Source organism: Myotis daubentonii, chromosome 12 (assembly GCF_963259705.1).
Source record: "Myotis daubentonii chromosome 12, mMyoDau2.1, whole genome shotgun sequence".
In the NCBI taxonomy this organism is placed as follows: domain Eukaryota; kingdom Metazoa; phylum Chordata; class Mammalia; order Chiroptera; family Vespertilionidae; genus Myotis; species Myotis daubentonii.
The window spans coordinates 64,808,077-64,829,498 of NC_081851.1; the positions used below are offsets into that span (position 1 = coordinate 64,808,077).

At 39.5% G+C, this 21,422-nt stretch overlaps 1 protein-coding gene across 2 annotated transcripts in view; it reads right to left on the reverse strand.

Annotated features, from left to right (window-relative positions):
• The window catches only part of TTC27 (tetratricopeptide repeat domain 27), a 100,066-nt gene that overhangs the window by 73,162 nt on the left and 5,482 nt on the right, over positions 1–21,422 (reverse strand). For both annotated transcript variants that reach the window (XM_059660173.1, XM_059660172.1), the window contains exons 4-7: positions 20,649–20,789; positions 14,840–14,942; positions 5,486–5,650; positions 3,089–3,222 (exon numbers count right to left, since the gene is read on the reverse strand). In XM_059660173.1, coding sequence (XP_059516156.1) covers positions 3,089–3,222; positions 5,486–5,650; positions 14,840–14,942; positions 20,649–20,789 — 543 coding nt within the window. The remainder of the gene's footprint in view (positions 1–3,088; positions 3,223–5,485; positions 5,651–14,839; positions 14,943–20,648; positions 20,790–21,422) is intronic.

Here is a 21,422-nt window from a genome sequence, read left to right on the forward strand (position 1 = left end):
CCCTGTGCACGGATTTGTGCACATTGAAAGGAAATTAATTAGAAGGTGGCCAATGGGGTGGGAATGGGCAAAACGAGCTGGACACGCCCTGGAGCCAACCTCCCGCAGTCCCTCCCAGGCCGGCAGCATCTGTGGCGGTGCCACAGCTCAAAGGCATTTGTGGGGTCCCTCAACCTGTCCTGTGGGGATCGGGCCGAAACCCGCTCTCCGACATCCCTCGAAGGGTCCCGGGGTGCGAGAGGGCACTCTGCAAAGTTGCTGCCTACAGGGTGTGGAACGGGAACGCAAGTGTGCAGTAAACCAGATTCGGGGCGACAGTGCCCCGGCAACAACATAACCCTCAGCCGAAGGTGGAATCGCAGGGCCCCGCGAGGAACTGGGCTCCCTCCTCTCTGGTTCTGGGGTGCATCACTCAAGAACCACCGCTGCCAAGTCACTGCAGCTCAGCAGCTCCTACATTGAAAGTCTGCCTCCCTGGTGGTCACTGCGTGTCATACCTACTGGCCAGTCGCTTAGCTTTTATATATACAGAAGATATATTTGTCAAATCCCATCAAACTATACAATTAAAATGGGTTAACTTTTATTATATCAGTAATATTTTGATATAATTATTTTTAATTAATTATCAAAAAATAGTAAAATCACAATGTGATACACACACTCAGAAGAATGGCAAAAATTACCAAGCATTGGTAAGGATGTAGAGCAACTGGTGCCTTGAAACTTTGAGGGTGGGAATATAAAATGATAGCATTTTGGAAAACAATTTGGCAGTTTTTCACCAAGTTAAAAATATACTGACCACATAACCTAGTCATTCCATTCCTAGATATTTACCCATGAGAATTAAAAAGGTATGTTCACACAAAGACTTACAAACAAATCTTCCAAGCAGTTTTATTCCTTATAGCCAAAAACTAGAAACAGCTCAATGGTCCACCAACAGGGGAATGGATAAGCACCTTGTGGTATCAACTGAGCAATAAACAGGAGCTAACCACTGCTATCAAAATATCAGTGACTCTCAAACATTATACTAAGTGAAAGAAACCAGACACAAGAGCCATAGTGCCTGATTCTATTTATTTGGAATTCTAGAAAAACAGCTCTAGTCTATGACAGAAAACAGATCAGTGGAAGGGAAAGTGATTGCAGGAATATGTGTGGACTTTCTGGCATGATGGACATGGTTCTATATTTTTATTACGGTGATGGTTACATGTGTCTCTATTTATCAGAACTCACCAAAACTAAACATTTAAAATAGGTATATATTATTTTATGTAAATATTTCCTCAACAAATTTAATTTAAATTGTTTTTCTAATCCTATATAATAAAAGGCTAATATGCAAATAGACCAAACGGCGGAACCAGAACAACTGAACAACCAGTCATTATGACGTGCGCTGACCACCAGGGAGTGTGTGTGGAACATGGCAGGCGTGGGCCACGGCAGGATGGTGGAGCAGGTGAGTGGGGGTGCCAGACCAAGGTGGGGTGCCGGTCACTGTCATCGGGGCGAGCCTCTGGTGGTTACTGAAAATTCTTTGCTCCCGCGCGACGGTCCTGCCTGGCGCTCGCACCTGCGGTGCCGGCCCCACTCGCACCCACTGTTGGCGCTGGAGCTGCTGCTCGCACCCACTGCCAGCACCGGCCCCGCTCACACCCATAGCCAGCACCGGAGCTGCCGCTCGCACCTGCTGCCAGTGCCCGGTGCCGGTCCCGATCACTCAACTCCATCAGCAGGTGTGAGCAGCAGCTGCCGGCCCTGATTGCCCCTGAGGGCTTCTCCCCCTGCTCCTGAGGGGGCCACTGGGGCAGCAGCCGCCACTCGCACCTGCTGACAGTGCCAGCCCCACTCACACCTGCTGCTGGCGCCGGCCCCAATCACTCAGCGTCGTCAGCGGGTGGGAGCAGGGCCAGTGCCATCAGCGTGTGGGAGCAGCGGTGGTGGGAACGGGGCTGCCGGCAGACAGGGGACCAGGGGCCATGGTGGAAGGGGCCGGGCAGGGGCACGGAGGATGGGCCAAGACCCATCCTTGTGCCTACCACAGCCTCTCGGCCCACAGTTCCTTTCAAGGTGCACGAATTCATGCACTGGGCCCCTAGTAATTCAAGAAAAGTAGCTAAAACTAGGAAGAGTTTAGGAGTTCAGTGGAGCTGAGCAGAACCCCATAGAAAGCTGAAAACTATCTGTGACTAGCTAGGTCAACCTCTTAACTGGTAATCTCTTAATTGGTAAACAGTCCTCTGCCCACATCACAGCCCAAAAGAACAGCTTTCCTTGTTTATTCTCAGGTTCATCCTAACTATAGGCCCAGCTCTATCTACAAGATTTTAAGAAACAGCACTGCAACCTTCAAGAACCACTGATGAGAGAAACACAGAAATTGGGCTGCTGCTTAGTTTCCACGGAAACAATGCCTCTTCCTCAGGACTAGCACCCTGCAAAGGGCCGGCTGGCAGGTGCACAGCACACCCTGGTGGCCATCCCTTTTCAACACAGGCCTTTCATAATTTTTAAAAGGGAGCTACATATGTAAGTTTTAAGTTTTCTAAATGCCACACTTAAGAGATTAAGCAAAGATAAAAAGAAAGACTTATGGACACAGACAACAGTATGATGGTTCAGAGGGAAAGGGAGGTGGGGGAAGTGGAGGAGGGTACAAGGGGGATAAATGGTGATGGAAGGAGACCTGACTTACTGTGTTGGTAAACTCAATACAATATACAAATGATGTACAGTAACATTGTATACCTGAAACCTATATAATTTTATTAACCAGTGTCACCGCAATAAATTCAATAAGAAAAGTTTAGCCCAACCGGCGTGGCTCTATGGTTGAACATCGACCTATGAACCACGAAGTCATGGTTTAAATCCCGATCAGGGCACATGACCCGGTTGCACACTCCATTCCCAGTGGGGGGCTTGCAGGAGACAGCCAATCAATGATTCTCTCTCATCGATGTTTCTATCTCTCCATCCTTCTCTCTCTCTAAAAATCAACAAAATACATATATACATGTATATGTGTATATATACTTTTTAAATATATTAAATAACTCAGGATCCTCCTCACCTTAGTTAAATGTTCCTGAGGAGTCGGAGCTGGACTGAATTCTCCATTTGAAAATGCATCCCCTTCCCTTCTTACATCTAGAATAAGCTGCGCCACATAATTTTCCTGGAACCGAGTCCTTTTGCCCAAAGCACCTGAAAAAAATATAAAATTATATTCATTGATTTGTCGATAAGACCTACTGTTCAATCATAAAGAGCAATTTTCAGAGTGCTTTAGAGTTTATAAAGTGTTTCTCCATTTCACAAGGAGAAACCTAAGTTTCAGTGATGATTTTAAATGACTTATCCTATATAATAAAGAGCTAATATACTAATTAGACCGGACAGCAGAACAACCATCCGGATGATCTTCCGGACGAAGCTGGGGCTGCAAGGGCCGAGCTCGGTGCACGAATTTCGTGCACAGGGCCTCTAGTAAAGTTATAAAGCCAATAAGCAATGGGGCCAGAATTCAAACCCAGGATTTCTGCCAATAGATTCCACATCACACTATCAACATCCTCAAAAGAGTAACTCATTAAGTGCTGTAGGGAGAAGAAATGTTATCATCTCCATATGACAGATGAAAACATGGAGGTTCTGAGATACAGTCACTTGCTCAGTATCAGAGCCAGAGCTTAAAGCCAGGTTTTCAGATTCTAAATCCCAGTCTCTCTATCTGGCTTCAGGAGACATCAAACCTTTTTTCATTTTGTAACTGAACTAACTTGCTACAGAATAGCTTTAAGAGAAGCCAAAGTTCTCACATCCATTTCCTGGTAAGAGTCAGATTACAAAGATCCTTGATAGCCAAGGCCAGTCTAAGAAGCCTGGACTTTATTCTGCTCTGAGTCTGGCTCTAAGTTATACCTTTTAAACATGTTACACTAAAAACTGCTACTGATGCCGAAACCGGTTTGGCTCAGTGGATAGAGCGTCGGCCTGCAGACTGAAAGGTCCCAGGTTCGATTCCTGTCAAGGGCATGTACCTGGGTTGTGGGCACATCCCCAGTAGGAGATGTGCAGGAGGCAGCTGATCGATGTTTCTCTCTCAGGGTTGTTTCTAACTCTCTATCTCTCTCCCTTCCTCTCTGTAAAAAAGTCAATAAAAATATTTTTTAAAAAAATAAATAAAATAAATAAATAAAAACTGCTACTGAGATGGTCCAACACAGCTTACAATATTTAGAGTAAGGTTATAGCTAATAGAAAAATAATCTGAATCTCCTTTTATATTTGTGAGTACCACATTTGTATTTTTAAGTTCATCACTCTTAACTTGGAAAAAATTGTGAACACTAGGCAGTAAACACATCAACAGTTAAAGGTGACCATATAAGGCACTAAGCTATTTTTCAAGTGGTCCAAAAAAAGTCTCCTAAATCCACAATATTCAAAATCATAATCTCTGAAACTAACCTCACAAGTTACATTACATATAACTATATTTTCAAACAGACAAGACTTCAACTTGCACACGGCCATTGTTCCAAAAATTGTAAACTGGATATTTAATAATTTTTTCTACACAAACAGTGATAAAAGATGGCTAGGATCCTAGACAGGCCACAAAGTCATATTTAACTCATAATATACATGAAGGATTTTGTTATGTAGCTCAATAAGAAATACAGAGTTTGGAGGCTAAGAATGGACCTTAGAGATAATCTAGACCCAGCCTACGAAGGACATAACAAGTTCAATTATTTCAATACTCACAGATTGGGAGTCACTGTCAGGTATGCTGAGCCCAAGTTCAACAGGTATAAATAGTGTGTCGAGTGATGATGTCTGACTGTCATTAATGTATTCAATACTGAATGCCAATTACATTGTGAGACACTAGGGACAGAGCGATACATAAAAAGAAACCAATGTTTCTTATTTGGTATTCAGAAGACACACAGAGGTTTTAGGAGAAATTCTGTAATTTACTTATTCACTCAGCAAATGTTTATTGAGTGCCTACTCTATGCCAGATAGTGTTGTAAGGCACTGAATAAACACCTAATCAACAGTCAAAAATTTGGTCTTAAGGAGTACAAAAAAAGCAGGATAGAAACCATAGATGGGCATTTACAAGGAAGGGCAATGTAGGAAGGCCAAACCAAACTTGGGAATCAGGAGGGAGGAGTTGAAAGTTCTTTTGTGTCCTGCCTGGCTTCTATACTACTAGCATGTGTCTAACTAGATTAGGAAATAAATGGGCATCTTCAGGAATAAAAAATATACATAATTTCAAGTCTGTTGTAAAACTATGAATTTTTAAAATAAAATCTTTAAAATCCATTTTTGTAAAGCAAAGAATAGGACATAGAAAATCAAATACAACCAAACAATATAGCCAAATTGCCAATGTATATATTAGTTTTATCAAAAAAATTAATCAATTAGCCACAAAAAATAAAAGTCTTACCTGTCAAATCAATTTGTAATTTGCTGATGTCTTTAGCAATGCTGAACTGATCTTTTGCTTTTTTATATTCATAATAATATAAAAATATATATGCACATTCCAGATGGAACTGAATAGCCAAATATCGACCTGAATCATCTACAAACAGATGTTCTAGCTTCATCACTACAAGACACAAGATAAACATGAAAAACTATGATGAGAATAAAATTATGTTAATGAGCAAAATGTTGAGTCCATAATATGTGAAGTATATATTACATTAGCCCTGCTCTTAAAGAATTTTAAATCTGGAAGATAAGGAATTCACATAATAGTTCACAGCTAAAATTTGCTGAGTACTTGTATGTTCCAAGCAGAAAGCTAAAGACACTACATACGTTACCTCCTTTACTCCAAACAATCCTAGAAGATACGATTCATAGCCTGCTCTTAATTGTTTTAGAGTACTTGCCTGCACCATATGATTCATAACCCTGTTCCTTCTTGTTTTAGAGTGCTTGTCTGCATCTTGCTATTAAAAAAATATGACAACACAAGGTGTTGATACAAAGTACAAATGAATCTATGAAGAGCTAAACAATACAAAAAGTCTGATGAAGAGATCAGCTTACAATTTCCTCATAAAGAATGTAGAATTTCTCCCTTAAAAGAAAGGGAGAGCTCTTCCCAAAAGCAGCCTGACGTGACCTCTGAAAATGGTCCAGTACTCATTTGACCCAGAAAACCCCATAAATCATGCAAATCAAGAGGTTCAAATGTTCGTGTTCACTTTAAGAACACTCATGAAACTGCCCAATGCCTTCCTTCAGGGTATGTATATCCAAAAAGCCACCAAATAGCTGAAGGATGTCCCTTTACAGAAGCAGTGTGTGCCATTCTGTCCTTACACTGGTGGAGCTGGTGGGTGCCCGGCCAAACAGTGGGGCTGGACATAGGATGGTGACCCAAAAAGAGTACTGAATTTTTGCTGCACATGCTTGAAAATGCGAAGAGTAATGTTGAATTAAGGGTTTGGATGTAGCTTCTCTGGTAATTGAGCACATCCAAGTGAACAAAGCTCCCAAGATGTGGTGCAGAATTTAAGAGCTTATGGGTGGATTAACCTGTACATGAGCTCTCCCTGCCACGTGGAGATGATCCTACTGAAAAAGAGCAGACTGTTCCTAAACTCAAAGAAACAGAAGAAACAACTGTAAAATTACCTCTTCCCCACCCTGTATTATAGCTAAGTCCCTTATCAGATATATCACTTGCAAATATTTCCTCCTATCCTGTGAGTTGTCTTTTCACTTTCTTGATCGTATTATTCAAAAGAAAAGCTTTTTGTAATTTTAAAGAAGTCTATAGTCATCACCCTTTAAAGTTAAAAAAAATTCTAAATTATTTATTTCTTTTGTTACTCAAGCTTTTTTAAAAATATATTTTTATTGATTTCAGAGAGGGAGAGAGAGATATAGAAACATCAATGATGAGAAAGAATAACTGATTGGCTCCTTCCTGCACGCCCCCTACTGGGGATCGAGCCCACAACCCGGGCATATGCCCTTGACCTGGGATCCTTCAGTCCACAGGTCAACACTCTATCCACTGAGCCAAACCAGCCAGGGCATTACTCAAGCTTTTGATGTGGTATCTAAGAATCCATTGCCAAATCTGACACCATGAAGATTTACCCCTATATTTTCTCCTGAAAGTTTTATAGTTTCAGCTCTTATATTCAGGTATCTGACCCATTTTGATTTAACTTTTTGTATATGATGTAAGGTAAGGGTCCCATTTTATTCTTGTGCATGTAATTACCCAGGAGCCCCAACACCATTTGTTGAAAAGACTATTCTTTCCCCATTAAGACATTTAATATGTAGAATAAAGCAAGTAATTATGTTATCATTGTTAGGAACAAGACTTTCAGTTTAAGAAGAGAAGGATACAAGTATCAGTCAAACACAGAAGCATCTTGCAAAGTTAATTTTTTGTTCAAACTATAAGAGAAAGTTTATTTAGAAAGACACAGAGGTAGAAGAAGTGAGCTGTAGAAGGAACGGGCTCAGGAAATGAGTTACCCAGGCAAAAAAAAGGATCCTTGAAGCTTAGGGGAGAGAGGGAGGAAGGGGGGGGGGGGGAGGGAGGGAAGCCTTGAGAGACAGAGAGACCTTGAGAGATGAGAGGAGGAGGAAAGGCTTGGGATGAGCAGACATTTAGCAATCCTTTGATGGCTATCACCACCAAGATGGAAATCCAATGTCCTAGTGATCCAAGGTCTAGTTCAACCTGACACACAACCCCTCACATCTGCTCCTGCAATTCCCAAACACAGACATTCCAAGTCTCCCTGCCTCTCTTTGTACATACTGTATACCCTTGTCCAACTTCTCCACCTAATAAATTCTCACTGGTTCTTAAAAAGTCAGTTCAAACATCAAACACTTTGTGAAGCCTTCGCTGATCTCTCAAGTTTAGACTAATCACATCCTTTCCTTCATTCCTTCCTCTTTATGCCTTTTTCTTCCTATATTCTAGCACCTATCCCTGTGAGTTCACTGACTTCCCCAACACCTAACACAGTGACTGGAACACAGCAAGCATTAAAAAAATACATATGTATTTTTACTAAATATCAAATATGGCAGGCAACAGAAAGGCACAAATAAAACTGGGGATAATTGAAGATTTTTCCTATTAAAAAAATGGCACGATGAAATTGCTATCTAGGAAAACCAATCCAGTACTGATGTATATGGACAAGGAACAAAGGGCGAAAAAGAGCCTACAGGGGAGGTGCAATCTTTCGGACATGAAGTAATAACGATAGTGGCCTTAAGTAACTGGAGGGCTGGCCATGCAGGACTAGACCTGTCCCACCATCTCGGCTGCTCCACAGCAGTGCAGTTCACTAAGTCACTGGTGATGACGTAAGTATTTTATAGCCACACTCTCCAAAATGATAGCCATTAGCGCCACCTGGTCTCTGAGCACTTGAAATGTGGCTAGTGAAACTGAGGAACTCAAGTCTTTAATTCATTTATTTCACTTCATTTTATTTTAAATAGTCACGTGTGGCTAGTAGCCACTATATTGGACCGGAGCTCTAGCTAGCAATTGTGGCAAAATAGCAGATATTTTAAATTAATAAAAGGAAGCACTTTGTAGCAAGTATTGATCCTAAAAATGGAGTGGACTCCCTCTCAAGGGTCATCTTGGAAAGAGGAGATGACTTTTTTTGATACAATTTTCCAACAGATTACAGCATTAGGATGGGTGGAATGATGGCCTACAAAGAATCGAATTATTTCCGCCTGGAAAAGATTCAAAGATCATTTTTACATGGAAGAGAACCTTGGTTTGGAAGTTAGATAAGTTACCTGAGGTCACACAGGGAGTCAATGACAGATTAGCAACTAAAAACCAGATCTTAAAACACTATGTTCTGTTAATTTTCTCGACCGTGACAATTTCATGGGAATGCATATGTAAAATGTCATCAATTGTATACTTTAAATGAGACTTATTATAGGTTAATTATACTTTTAAAACTCTGTTTAAAAAAGCACACTATACTCACCATACCCATACTACCCTATGTCAACTCTTTAGCATCATCTCGTAAGAGTTATTGAGGATAAATTAGTTAATATATTTAAAGATTAGAACAGTGCTTGGTATAGAATAAGCACTACAGAAATGTTAACTGCACTATCACTATTAGATACTAGAATTCTGCCCTACTGACCATTCTGGAGAACTGTAATTAGAATCAGAAACTCCAGACCATAGTTCTGGTTCTTGAACAGTCTCTCTGAGTCTCAATTCTTTGTAAATGAGTTAGTTAACTGGACAAAATAATCTCTAAAGCAGCGGTTGCCAACCAGTGGTCCGCAGACAATGGTGGTCTGTGAGGTCTGAAAGGTTGGCAACCGCTGCTCTAAAGGCCCTTTCCAAATGAAAGATTTCAGAAGTGGACTAGGATAAGAGTTGTAGAAAGAGAAAAGAAGGATGGATATGGGGATTCTTAGGGAAGAACTGATAAGATTTAAGAACTGGCTAGGTATACAGAATGAAGGAAAACAACTATGAACAACTATGAACACAAAGTTTTGAGCTTTGGATGACTCAAGGTTTAAATAAAAAGAAGAATATGTTGATGCAACAGAAGTACATTTATTGTTTTAACAAGTCAGTGAGTACATGAAAATGAATATTCATGACCTTCTAAATCAAACCCTCAACCAGTACATTTAAAACATATGCTAAAATCAAAATCTGTTCTCATAAGAGAATGTGAATGCTGTGTTAAAACGAAATCCCTATGGATAATTATAATTAGACTAGAGGCCCGGTGCATGAAATTTGTGCACTGGAGGGGGGGTGAGGGGAGAGAGCGGGTCTCTCATCAGGGCCTGCACCCTCTCGCAGTCTGGGAGCCCTCGAGGGTTGTCCAACTGATGGTAGTCGGACATCCTTAGTGCTGTCGCAGAGGCTGGAGAGGCTCCCGCCACCTGCCACTGCTGCTGCGCTAGCTAGCCATGAGCCTGGCTTCTGGCAGAGTGGTGCTCCCCCTGTGGGAGCGCACTGACCACCAGGGGTGAGCTCCTGCATTGAGCATCTGCCCCCTGGTGGTCAGTGCATGTCATAGTGACCAGTCAGTCTACCGTCCAGTCAATTTGAATATTAGCCTTTTATTATATAGGATAACCATATTTAGCATGATTAATAACATTCATTCTAAAGTATCAAATTATTTTACAAATAAACGCATATATCAGTCACCAAGAAACTAATCTCTTGAACTCTTTGAATGTGGGAACAATCTGACCCTAGAGTCACACAACTGCCTGTAGATGTCACAACAGAACCCTTGAACAAAGCATTTTAACCTGTTTTCTCTTAGACAGTGACTTCTTCATGAGCTCATCTTCAAACAGCTAAACTGCAATATTATGGCTCATGCATTTTCAGTATCAAAGCCTACAATAAATGGTTGTGCATCCCTAAGCAGTCTTTAGAGAACCATGGTTTCATAAGTGTGACATCCAAGAGTGCTTAACCTGGTGCTGAGAGACAAACTCCTCAAGATTCCAACTTACTCCTTCATAGACGGGATCAGTCCAGCTGACACTGATGCACTCTATTCCACTACATCTTACTGATGCAACATTCTTGGACCAAAAGATAAAGATCACAGTTGCTGATAATATACTTGCTCTGTTTCATAGACTGCAAAAAAATCCTTCCAACTTTCTGATGATCCCTCAAGGGCAACATTTCAAATATTGGACACTGAACACTGAACAGTATTTCCGTTATAACTGACTGCTTGGTTAACACTTGGGTCAAATCCTAGAACAAAACATTTTTTAAATAAAATTGTTTATGAAATGTTGTAGTTTAAAACTATCTACAGACCACTTTATGACTAGATAACATGAAAAATGTCGTTGATTAGCCTAGAATAGCAACATAAAAAATTCTGAGTTGTAAGGCAAAGCAAATGATATGCTACAATACACTGCAGAAAGGAACTGAGACCACTTGGGGAATGAGTCAGTTACAGTCATATTTTCCAATATCTTAGTTATTAAGCCTTTCTGTTCAGAAACTTAACTTTACCTCTTAGAATTCCCTCTAAAATACACCATTGTGGTCCCTGCCTTTAAAAATAGCACATAAAGAAGGTATGTTTTTCTTTTCTTAATAAAGAGTTATCGTTATGAACATTAGCCAGAGATATGGTAAAGAGACAGCCATTAATGTAGATTTACATAATATAGAATAAATCTGTACCAATGGCTATACCAAACTTCATTTCCTTTAAAAAAAAAAAAAAAACTGCCAGTGATACCTTAGTTTTTGTTCATTTACAAATTTTCCATGAAAGTATAATAAAACATAGGAAACTGTATAATATCCTATGCAGTAGGCTGTAACTACCTTTTTTAAAATTAAATAGGAGCTGAATCCTGATGCCATCCTCCTCCAAATGTTTTCAATAACCTATGGGAAAAAATCAACTTTTCCCCCATGACTTTCAATGACATTCAGCTCATCCCTGAAAACTTTACCCAATTTATTAACTAGCTGCTTACCCCCGCCCCCCCCCCCCCAACACACACACACTCTCTCTCATTTCTCGCTTGCACAAAGTTTGTTTACAGAGTGTCTCTTATTAAAATATATGCAAAGACATGAATGGGGGGAGACATAGTCTACACATTTTCATTTCACTAAAAACAGAAAGAGGACAAGACATATCTGCTAAACGGGCATCAGGTTTCAGTTTTCTCCAAGTCCCACTTGATATTCCATTTTGAAGAGAATGCCATACCTAGGCAACACCATTATGAAATGATTCAAAGTACCACATGGTATCTGGATAGGATCAATTTTCTCATACTTCTATAATATTTTACATTTTAAAAATTTCTTATACAGAAATTAAATTAGGTCAAATCTGCAATTGAGATGGAGGACTAATAGAAAGAGTTCCCCCTAAAAAGTACATATAGACCCCTAGATGGCTTGGCTCAGTGGATACAGCATGTTCAGGAGATAACCAATGTGTCTCTCACATCAATGTTTCTCTCTTTCCCTCTCTCCCTCTCTCTCCCTCCCTCCCTCCTTCCCTCTCTCTCTCTCTCTCTCTCTCTCTCTCTCCCCCTTCTTCCCTTCTGCTCTTTCTAAAAACAGATGGAAAAATAGCCTCGGTGGAAAAATATCCTTGGTTGAGGATTAACAGAAAGGAAAAAATGTTAGCTACCAGCCCTGGCTATGTAGTTCAGTTGATTGAGCATCATCCTGTGCACCGAATGGTTGCTGATCTGATTCCCAATCAGGGCACATACACAGGTTGCAGGTTCGATCCCTGGTTTGGGGTGCTATGGGAAGCAACCGATCGATGTTTCTCACATCGATGTTTCTCTCTCTCTAAAAATCAAATTAAAAAAAAGAATCAACCAATGAATGCATAAGTGGAACAACAAATATATGTTCCTCTCTCTCAAATAAATAAATCAACTAATCTGCTACTAAATGTCAGGTTTAAATCCAGTGGCAGAGAATAGCTGTCATCAACAAATCAACAAACGACAAGTCCTGGAGAGGATGCTGAGAAAAAGGAACCTTCTTGCTGGTGGGAATGCAGACTGGTGCAACCACTGTGGAAAACAGTATGGAGTTTCCACAAAAAATTAAAAATTGGAACTCCCATTTGACCCAGTAATCCCACTTCTAGGAACATATCCCAAGAAATCAGAAACACCAATCAGAAAGAATTATATGCACCTCTATGTTCATAGCAGCACAATTTACAATAGCTATGATTGGAAACACCTAAGTGCCCATCAGCAGATAAGTGGATTAAAAAACTGTGGTACTGCCCTGACGCGTTTGGCTCAGTGGAGAGAGCATCGGCCTGTGGACTGAAGGGTCCCAGGTTTGATTCCGGTCAAGGGTATGTACTTTGGTTTCGGGCACATCCCCAGTAGGGGGTGTTCAGGAGGCAGCTGATCAATGTTTCTCTCTCACCTAACTCTCTATCCCTCTCCCTTCCTCTCTGTAAAAAATCAATAAAATATATTTTTAAAAAAACAAACTGTGGTACATCTATACAATGGAATGCTACACTGCTGTAAAAAAGAAGGAACTCTTACCATTTGAACAGCATGGATGGACCTGGAGAGCATTATGCTAAGCAAAATAAGCCAGTTGGAGAAAGATAAATATCACATGATCTCACTCACTTGTGGAATGTAATGAACAACATAAACTGATGAACCAAAATAGAGCCAGAGAAAAAAATATTTTAGAATATAATAGAAGTAATCCTGTTATTTGCAGATTTTTAATATTTCCTACAACTTTTGTGATACTATACTATGTTAATACAGTTTGGGTAATATTATTATATTTAAAATCTTTTTTCTTGAACTATTAACTTTTATTGCATGTAATATTATATTTAAAATTGTTTTTCTTGAAATACTAATGTTTATTGCATGTAACAATAAATAAGTAAATCCAGTGGCAGAATAAAAAAAATTTTAAATATACAAAGTTAAAGCTCAGAACAAATACTTTTTTTAACATAAAGAAAAGTGTGTTTATTTTATTATTATTATTTATTTTAATCCTCACCCAAGGATACTTTTTCCATTTTTTTTAGAGAGAGTAGAAAGGAGGGGGAGAGACAGAGAGAGACACATCGACTGGTTGCCTCCTGCACACACTCCGACCAGGGGCCGGGGATTGAGCCTGCAACCGAGGTGCATGCCCTTGACTGGAATCAAACCTGCAACCCTTCCATCCAAGGGCCAACACTCAAACCACTAAGTCATACTGCCTAGGGCAGAATACTGGTAAATACTTTTTAATAGAGACAAAGTTTATTCTAAAATGCCCTTGCTTGTTCCATAGCCTTACATTACCTAAAGTCCTGGAAAAACATAAACCAAGTCCTAATATAAACAGCATAAATGAATCAGTTATTATAGATTATTAAAATCTATAGTACTATAGATTCAAATATCTTCCTTATTGAGTCATATATAGATGGTTCACTTTATCTAATATTAGCATATACTTATGTATTTCTGTCCTAGAACAAAATAAAAACTTGAGAAATTAGTTTCAATTGATCACCTAGCTTACTATATTTATTACTGCACAAATTAATGTCCTGTCTAGTGTATCTGATCAACCTTTGTCTAATCACTGGGTTGTACACCTGAAATTAATATTATATGTCAACTGTAATTGAAAAATAAAAAATAATTTCAAAAAATCAATTTTAAAAGAAGAAAACAATAATAAAACAAAATGTAAAAATGTCTCTCTATCCACTGTCACCCTCAATAAAAAGTATTTTCCACCAAAAGTTTTAAAAAAAAGAAAGCTTTTCTTCATGTACTTAATAGGACATAGGATACATAATTTCCTATTCTGCACGCAAGTTGGCACAATTTACTCCAGTCTGAGTTAAGGATTTTTTTAATAAAGGAAGCTTACGCTTGTTTTTACTCTTGCAAAAAGACCTCTTAAATTAAAGAACAGAGGAAAATATTAAAATGCCTTTAAGCAATTCATGATAAAATCATGGTGACTTGCATAGAACAAATCATTCCTTTTAAGTAGGTAACATAAATGATAATTGCCTTTTTTTAAAAAAAAATGCAAAAATAATACAAGTTCTATAATCTGACACCCTAATAATTTAATATTCCACCTCCAGAGAAAAAAAGAAACAACCTCAAATAAAGTCACTATTACCTATCAAAGGATAAGCTAAAAAGGAATGTCTCAGCCAAGAAATTAAAAATGGAGTTACATGCCCACATCCAATAAAAACCTGCTACATACCTTGATCAATACAACCTTCGGCAAGAGCAAAAAGCTGAGGTGAGCGTTCCTCAAGCAACTGCTGGTGAACATTCACACACCTCAAAGTCCACCAAGGCAAGCTCTAGGAAAAAAAAGCACCATGTATGTTGAAATAAAGGGACCCTTTGCAAAATATCTCTTACATTAATTGAAATGAATTTTTTTTACATTTGTGAAATTGACCTTACTCAATAAGCTTCCCAATCCACTGCTGTCTTCAGTAATAATACTCAAACCCGCTTCTACATCTTCCACAAGAACACCCCTCTCCTCTGTTCTCTCAAAGCCTGTTCTTTTTAGTCCACACCGTTTCAAACTCACCATATCCCCCACTGAAATGTCTGCTGCAACCACACTGTTTTCTGTCAGCACCAACAGTTCCAGGAGGCCTCCCGCAAGAACCTCCTAAGGCAGTGGTTCTCAACCTTCTGGCCCTTTAAATACAGTTCCTCATGTTGTGACCCAACCTTAAAATTATTTTCGTTGCTACTTCATCACTGTAATGTTGCTACTGTTATGAATCGTAATGTAAATATCTGATACGCAGGATGGTCTTAGGCGACCCCTGTGAAAGGGTCGTTCGACTGCCAAAGGGGTCACAACCCACAGGTTGAGAACCACTGTCCTAGGGGAGAGCTTGGCCATATGGCTCAGTGGATTGAGCATGGTCCCATGCTGCAAGAGGTCATTGGTTCGATTCCCAATCAGGGCACATGCCTGGGTTGCAGGCCCCAGTAGGGGGCTTGCAGGAGGCAGCCAATCGATGTTTCTATCTCTCTCTCCTTCTCCCTTGCTCTCTCTCTAAAATCAATAAAAACATATTATTAAAAAAAAAAAAAAATAGAGCGCTAACTAGTTTGGCTCAGTGGATAGAGCATCAGCCTGCGGACTCAAGGGTCCCAGGTTCAATTCTGGTCAAGGGCATGTACCTTGGTTGCAGGCACATCCCCAGTAGGAGGTGTGCGAGAGGCAACTGATCGATGTTTCTCTCTCATCGATGTTTCTATCTCTCTATCCCTCTCCCTTCCTCTCTGTAAAAAGTCAATAAAATATATATTTTTTTAAAAAAGGACCTCCAGGGGGGTATGGGGTGGTCATTTTCCTTCATGTACACTCCCAGCATATACTTGTACCTCCCTTTGCAAGCACACTCCACTGTGATCCTGTATGTCACCCCTAGCTTTCGGTGTTGTCCACCATTTACCCAGCAAGATGAGAAATCATGTCTTACTCATCTCTGTATCTTCCTCAAAGCAATGTGTTTTGTACAAACTACCAAGTAAGAAATACACTGGATTCATTCAGATATTGTCCAAAACCAGGACGTTCCCTTCCACACGTCTGTGAAACCCTCCCATGAAGCCCTGTCCCACTAGTGTGACGCACTCTGGGCTCTCACTTCTGAGCTTCTACACTGCTCCTAGAAGTTAGACCACATTGGACAGCTCTTGTTTTTCAATTGTACAACTCTACCTAATCCATACATTTTTTGAGGATAAAGACTGCATTTTGTACATTGTCTTGACTAATTCACAGGCTAAGAACACAGTGGTTTTTTTCTCTCTTCTCTGATGCTTGTTCTTACTTATCAATACATCTTTATTTAAAAAAAGAAAAACAACAAACAAGTGGCAATACATAAGCTAACACAGTGAAGAGTGAATATCTCTCTTCTGCTGCCCCAATGCCATCATTTTTTCTCAGAAAAATCCATGAGAAAGGCTCATATTCTTCTACATCTTCCTCTGAATGTGCGTGTGTGTGTACAAGTTCCATTTTTTATAGACACACTAGAGGCCCGATGCACAAATTCGTGCATGGGTGACAGGTCCCTCGGCCTGGCCAGCAATCAGGGCCAATTGGGGCCGGTGAGCCCAGGGGAGGGACTGCGGGAGGTTGGCCAGCCGTGGGAGTGCACTGACCACCAGGGGGCAGCTCCTGCATTGAGCATCTGCCCCCTGGTGGTCAGTGCATGTCATAGTGACCAGTCGACTGGTCAGTTGGTCGATTGGTCATAATGGTCACTTAGGCATATATATATATATATATACATATATATATATATATATCCACATACATGCAGATTAAAGTATTAAACATCATGTACTAGATCAGCCGTGGGCAAACTACAGCCCGCGGGCCGGATCCGGCCCGTTTGAAATGAATAAAACTAAAAAAAAAAAAAAAAAAAGACCATACCCTTTTATGTAATGATGTTTACTTTGAATTTATATTAGTTCACACAAACACTCCATCCATGCTTTTGTTCCGGCCCTCCGGTCCAGTTTAAGAACCCATTGTGGCCCTCGAGTCAAAAAGTTTGTCCACCCCTGCACTAGATCATCTAAATTAAAACTTATTTTGAATTATATTGTGTAAAGCTGTGAGAAATTAATTTTACTTTTTATAAAAAAGCAATAGCTACTAATGGGAGGTCATGCTTAATTACCAAGTTTTACTTGAACTTAACTTCTGCATTTGATTGAGGTAAAAACTGCCTGGTTCCCCTTCTAAACTGCTGTACACCACAACAGCTGCAACAATGACACAATGACAAATGAATTTTGACTCTATGACATAATTATTAATGTGGTTTCCTCCTTCCATGTAAGGAAAGATAGAATTATCTAATAGAAAGAAGTTTCACATCATTGTTAATGTAATTCACTGGGTGTTGCCTCATTCTGTTCCTATCAGTAAAGCTAATGAAGTCAGTGTACACATCAATTATCTGTTCCTTATCCTCTGTCAGCAATAAGTGAGTCAGGTTTGGCAGCAGAGTCTTTCCTTTTCTACATATGGGAATTTAGATAGATCCAAAGAGACTGCCTTGGTAAGAAAACATACAATGTAAGATGCTGAACTCTAAAAAATCAGATCTAGCCCAGCTGGTGTGTGGCTCAGTAGTTGAGCATTGACCTATCAACCAAAAATTCACGGTTTGATTCCCAGTCAGGCACATGCCCTGGTTGCAGGCTAGAGTCTCAATGAGACATTGATGTCGCTATCTCTCTCTCGCTCTTTCTTCCTCTCTGAAATAAATAAAAAAATATATACATATTTTTTTTAAATCAGGTCTATAAAACTAATTCTTAACCCAAAATCTTTATATAGAAGCGGGGTTGCAAAACAAATAAAGCATAGCTTATGTTCTACTAGAAAATAAAAGTGCCTTTTTCTATTTGCCAAGACTTGTTTAATAGAACATTTGAGCATTCATAAATAAGAGAATCTGAAGCCTTGCTTTAGATGGTTTCTAGATCCTGCCTCCTGATTACAGGGCTTACTACAGAATGTTCTGATGGAGAAGTCACACTAGTCAATAACCTCCTAGAAAGCAGGGGCATTCCTGTACTCAAAGACACCCAATAAATGCTTGCTGACTTACTCCATTTTATCAACAAGGGAACTGGAATTCAGAGAAATTAACTAGCATAAGGTCACACAGTTGTTAAGTGGCTGAGCCAAACAAACTGGTGTGATTTCAAAGCCAGGACTCTTTTCACTCCACATTTACATATTACTAGTATTATATAATATTTCACAAGTTAGAGGGCAGAGGAAAATCATCTATTACAGTTCCACAAAAATAATACTGCAATACACAACTTGATACATTTCCTAAGAGCCAACTTATTCAAAATTAATTCAAAAGATTAAAATTAACTTGGATAAGTATGTTGTGCTTTGTAATCATTTTACCTTCATTTATTAAAGTCACTTTTAACATCAACATTTAGAGAGTAATGCATTCAAGACCCAAAGAGAAAAAAAACTCGAATGTTTCAATTGAAAGGCCAGGTTTCAGCACAGAATGATCTTTGTTTTGCATAGCGATGTACAACAAGAAAACAGGGTTAAAAGCTGAAGTCAAAGTTAAGCACATGCCAAGAAATTCAGGTAACTTGTCTCTCCAACCCTACCAACTATGATCACATGTTAACTTGTTCTGCTAGTTGCTGATAGTACATATGTATCTTTAGTCAAGTGATGCTTAACAAACTTGCTGATGAAAGTTTTCCACCAACAAAACTTAAAATTGTCTCATTCACTCATTAATGATCAATAGTCTCACTAGAAAGAAAATTCTGCCATCTGGTAGCCTCATCCTTGTTGATACTTTCTTCAAAGCCAAGTACATACCAGTTAGTCTATAGCAGCGGTCACCAACCAGTGGTCCACGGATCACTGGTGGTCCGTGAGGGCCGAAAGGTTGGCGACCGCTGGTCTATAGGAACATTTAACTCAGATCAACTAGGGAAACATTTTTTAATTCAAACTAATGTCGCTAAGAAAACAATGATAAGACCTTATATCTGCTAGGACATGTTGAAACACATCAATTAGAAACCCTTCCAGAGCAACTGATTCCAAATAAATCTTTGGCTCTCATGAGACTTGTAGATAGAGCTATCACTTCCCTTCTTGCCTCTTCTCTAAAACTTAAGTGCTCATGAAAGCAAGCCCTCATACAGTACAAACCAAATCTACATTTTGCCATGGAAACATTGTGTTTCTTAAAATTTTTCAGCCAACACTTAGAAATTGGGAGACTTCACATAAAACTTAGATTTACTATTGGCAATACAGGGTCTGAGTCCCCAAGCTGCAGCAATCAGAACAGGAGTAAGCAAGATGTAGCCCACAGGCCGAACGCAGCCCACCACCAGCATTTATGCAGCCCACGGAGTCAGAACAGCTTTACATTTTTAAATCATTCCAAAATACAAAAGAAGGATAACACATTGTAACATGTGAAAATACATAAAATTAATTATTTTAATCCTCACCCAAGTTTATGTTTATTGATTTTTTTTAGAGAGAGACGGTAGGAGAGAGAAAGAAAAAGAGAGAAAGAGAGAGAGGGGAAAAAAAGAGAGAGAGAAAGAGAGAGAAACATTGTTTAGTTGTCTCCTGTACACACCCCAACTGGCGATGGAAACCACAACCTAGGTACGTGCCCTGACTGGGAATCAAACCTACAATCTTTGGTGTACAGAACAACACTCCAATCAACTGAGCCAACTGCTGAGGCTAAAATTAAAAATTTAGTGGACATAGATAAAGCTTTATTGGTACAACACAGTCATACCCATTCGTTCACACAGTGTCCAGCTGCTTTTACACCACAAGGCAAAGCTGAATAGTTATAGAGACTCCGGGAGTTAAAACAGCCTGCACAAAGCACAGGGGACACCTCCTCTAAACCTCCAAAGACTTTCTTTGTATTTCTTGTGATGTTGTCGCCTCCTACTACTGCCTGTTTAGCCTTCTGAGTCTTAGTGCTTCTTCTCACTAATTTACACATGACTTAAGGAAACCATGTCAGATTCTCAACAAATGCTCTACTAAACCCAACCCAAATAATGAAACAAGGCTGGATATGAGCCAGAAAACAGTAACTGAGATCCTCTGAGATCGACAGTGCTAAACTCTGCCTATTGCTCATTATCTTACATGAAATTCATAAAAGACCATGAAGGATGTTTTTAAACCTATATTTCAGATTCAGAGAATGAACATTTATATACATGCATAACATGTTAAATACACACATACTTACAATCCTATTAAAGAGATTCAAAATAATCTCATTTTATACTAGATGAAAATCATGAGGTGAGAAAGCTTTTGCTTATGTTCATCAGGTTTTAAAATTAAATACCTACAAGGCAACTTAGACAGTAAATATGGTAACATATCGTCAACATCACACCTAAAGTCTGATGCGAATCAGCACAAAAGTCACACCTGGGTATGAACCTCCTGGCTCCTTGTCTTCCCTTACCTGCAGTGCTGTCAGTTTATGTCTTACACTCACTAGGACAATGCGTGCTAGTAACAGCAGTATAGGCTTTGAGGTCAGGCTGTAGATTGATTCACCATCAAGAATGAGCAGACTCAGAACAACTGCATCCAGTCCTTTCACCTAAAAAATAAAAAAATTGTAATCTAAGAAGATATAATTTAACAAAATATCATTCATCTTTATGTCTTGTAATTACACATATTTTCCAGTTACTCCAGTTCTGAAGCAAACACATTAATCTATTACACAGTAACTGGTGCTGGGCAGAATCATAACATCATAAACGCCCTGAGGGATCTACAGATCCAGCCGGCCCTGACAGAGAGCCAGCCATCTGCTGTGCTTCAGAGGAAAAGGGAGCTCAAGACAATACTAATACTGAAGAGGCATCATGACTTTATGGATTTACTTACAACAAAATGTCATCTCAATAAAAAGCATCCCTAGTTAAAGTATTGTAAACACATTTCACATATGCTTCATTAGCTGGCAAATGTCATTACAAAGCATGACTGCTCCATAATTTCTATCAAGCCAACAAGTTCTTATATAGCAAGTGCTGAGCAGGCACACAACCAAGGAGCAGAGAAAAGGAAGAAGGAAGGAAGGAAGGAAGGAAGGAAGGAAGGAAGGAAGGAAGGAAGGAAGGAAGGAAGGGAGTATTGTTTTAAAAAAGCTGCAAAAAAGGGATGCCTGTGAAAACTGCCCCCTTGACTGCACTGATTTCCTAAATGTTTTTAAAATGTGAACTGC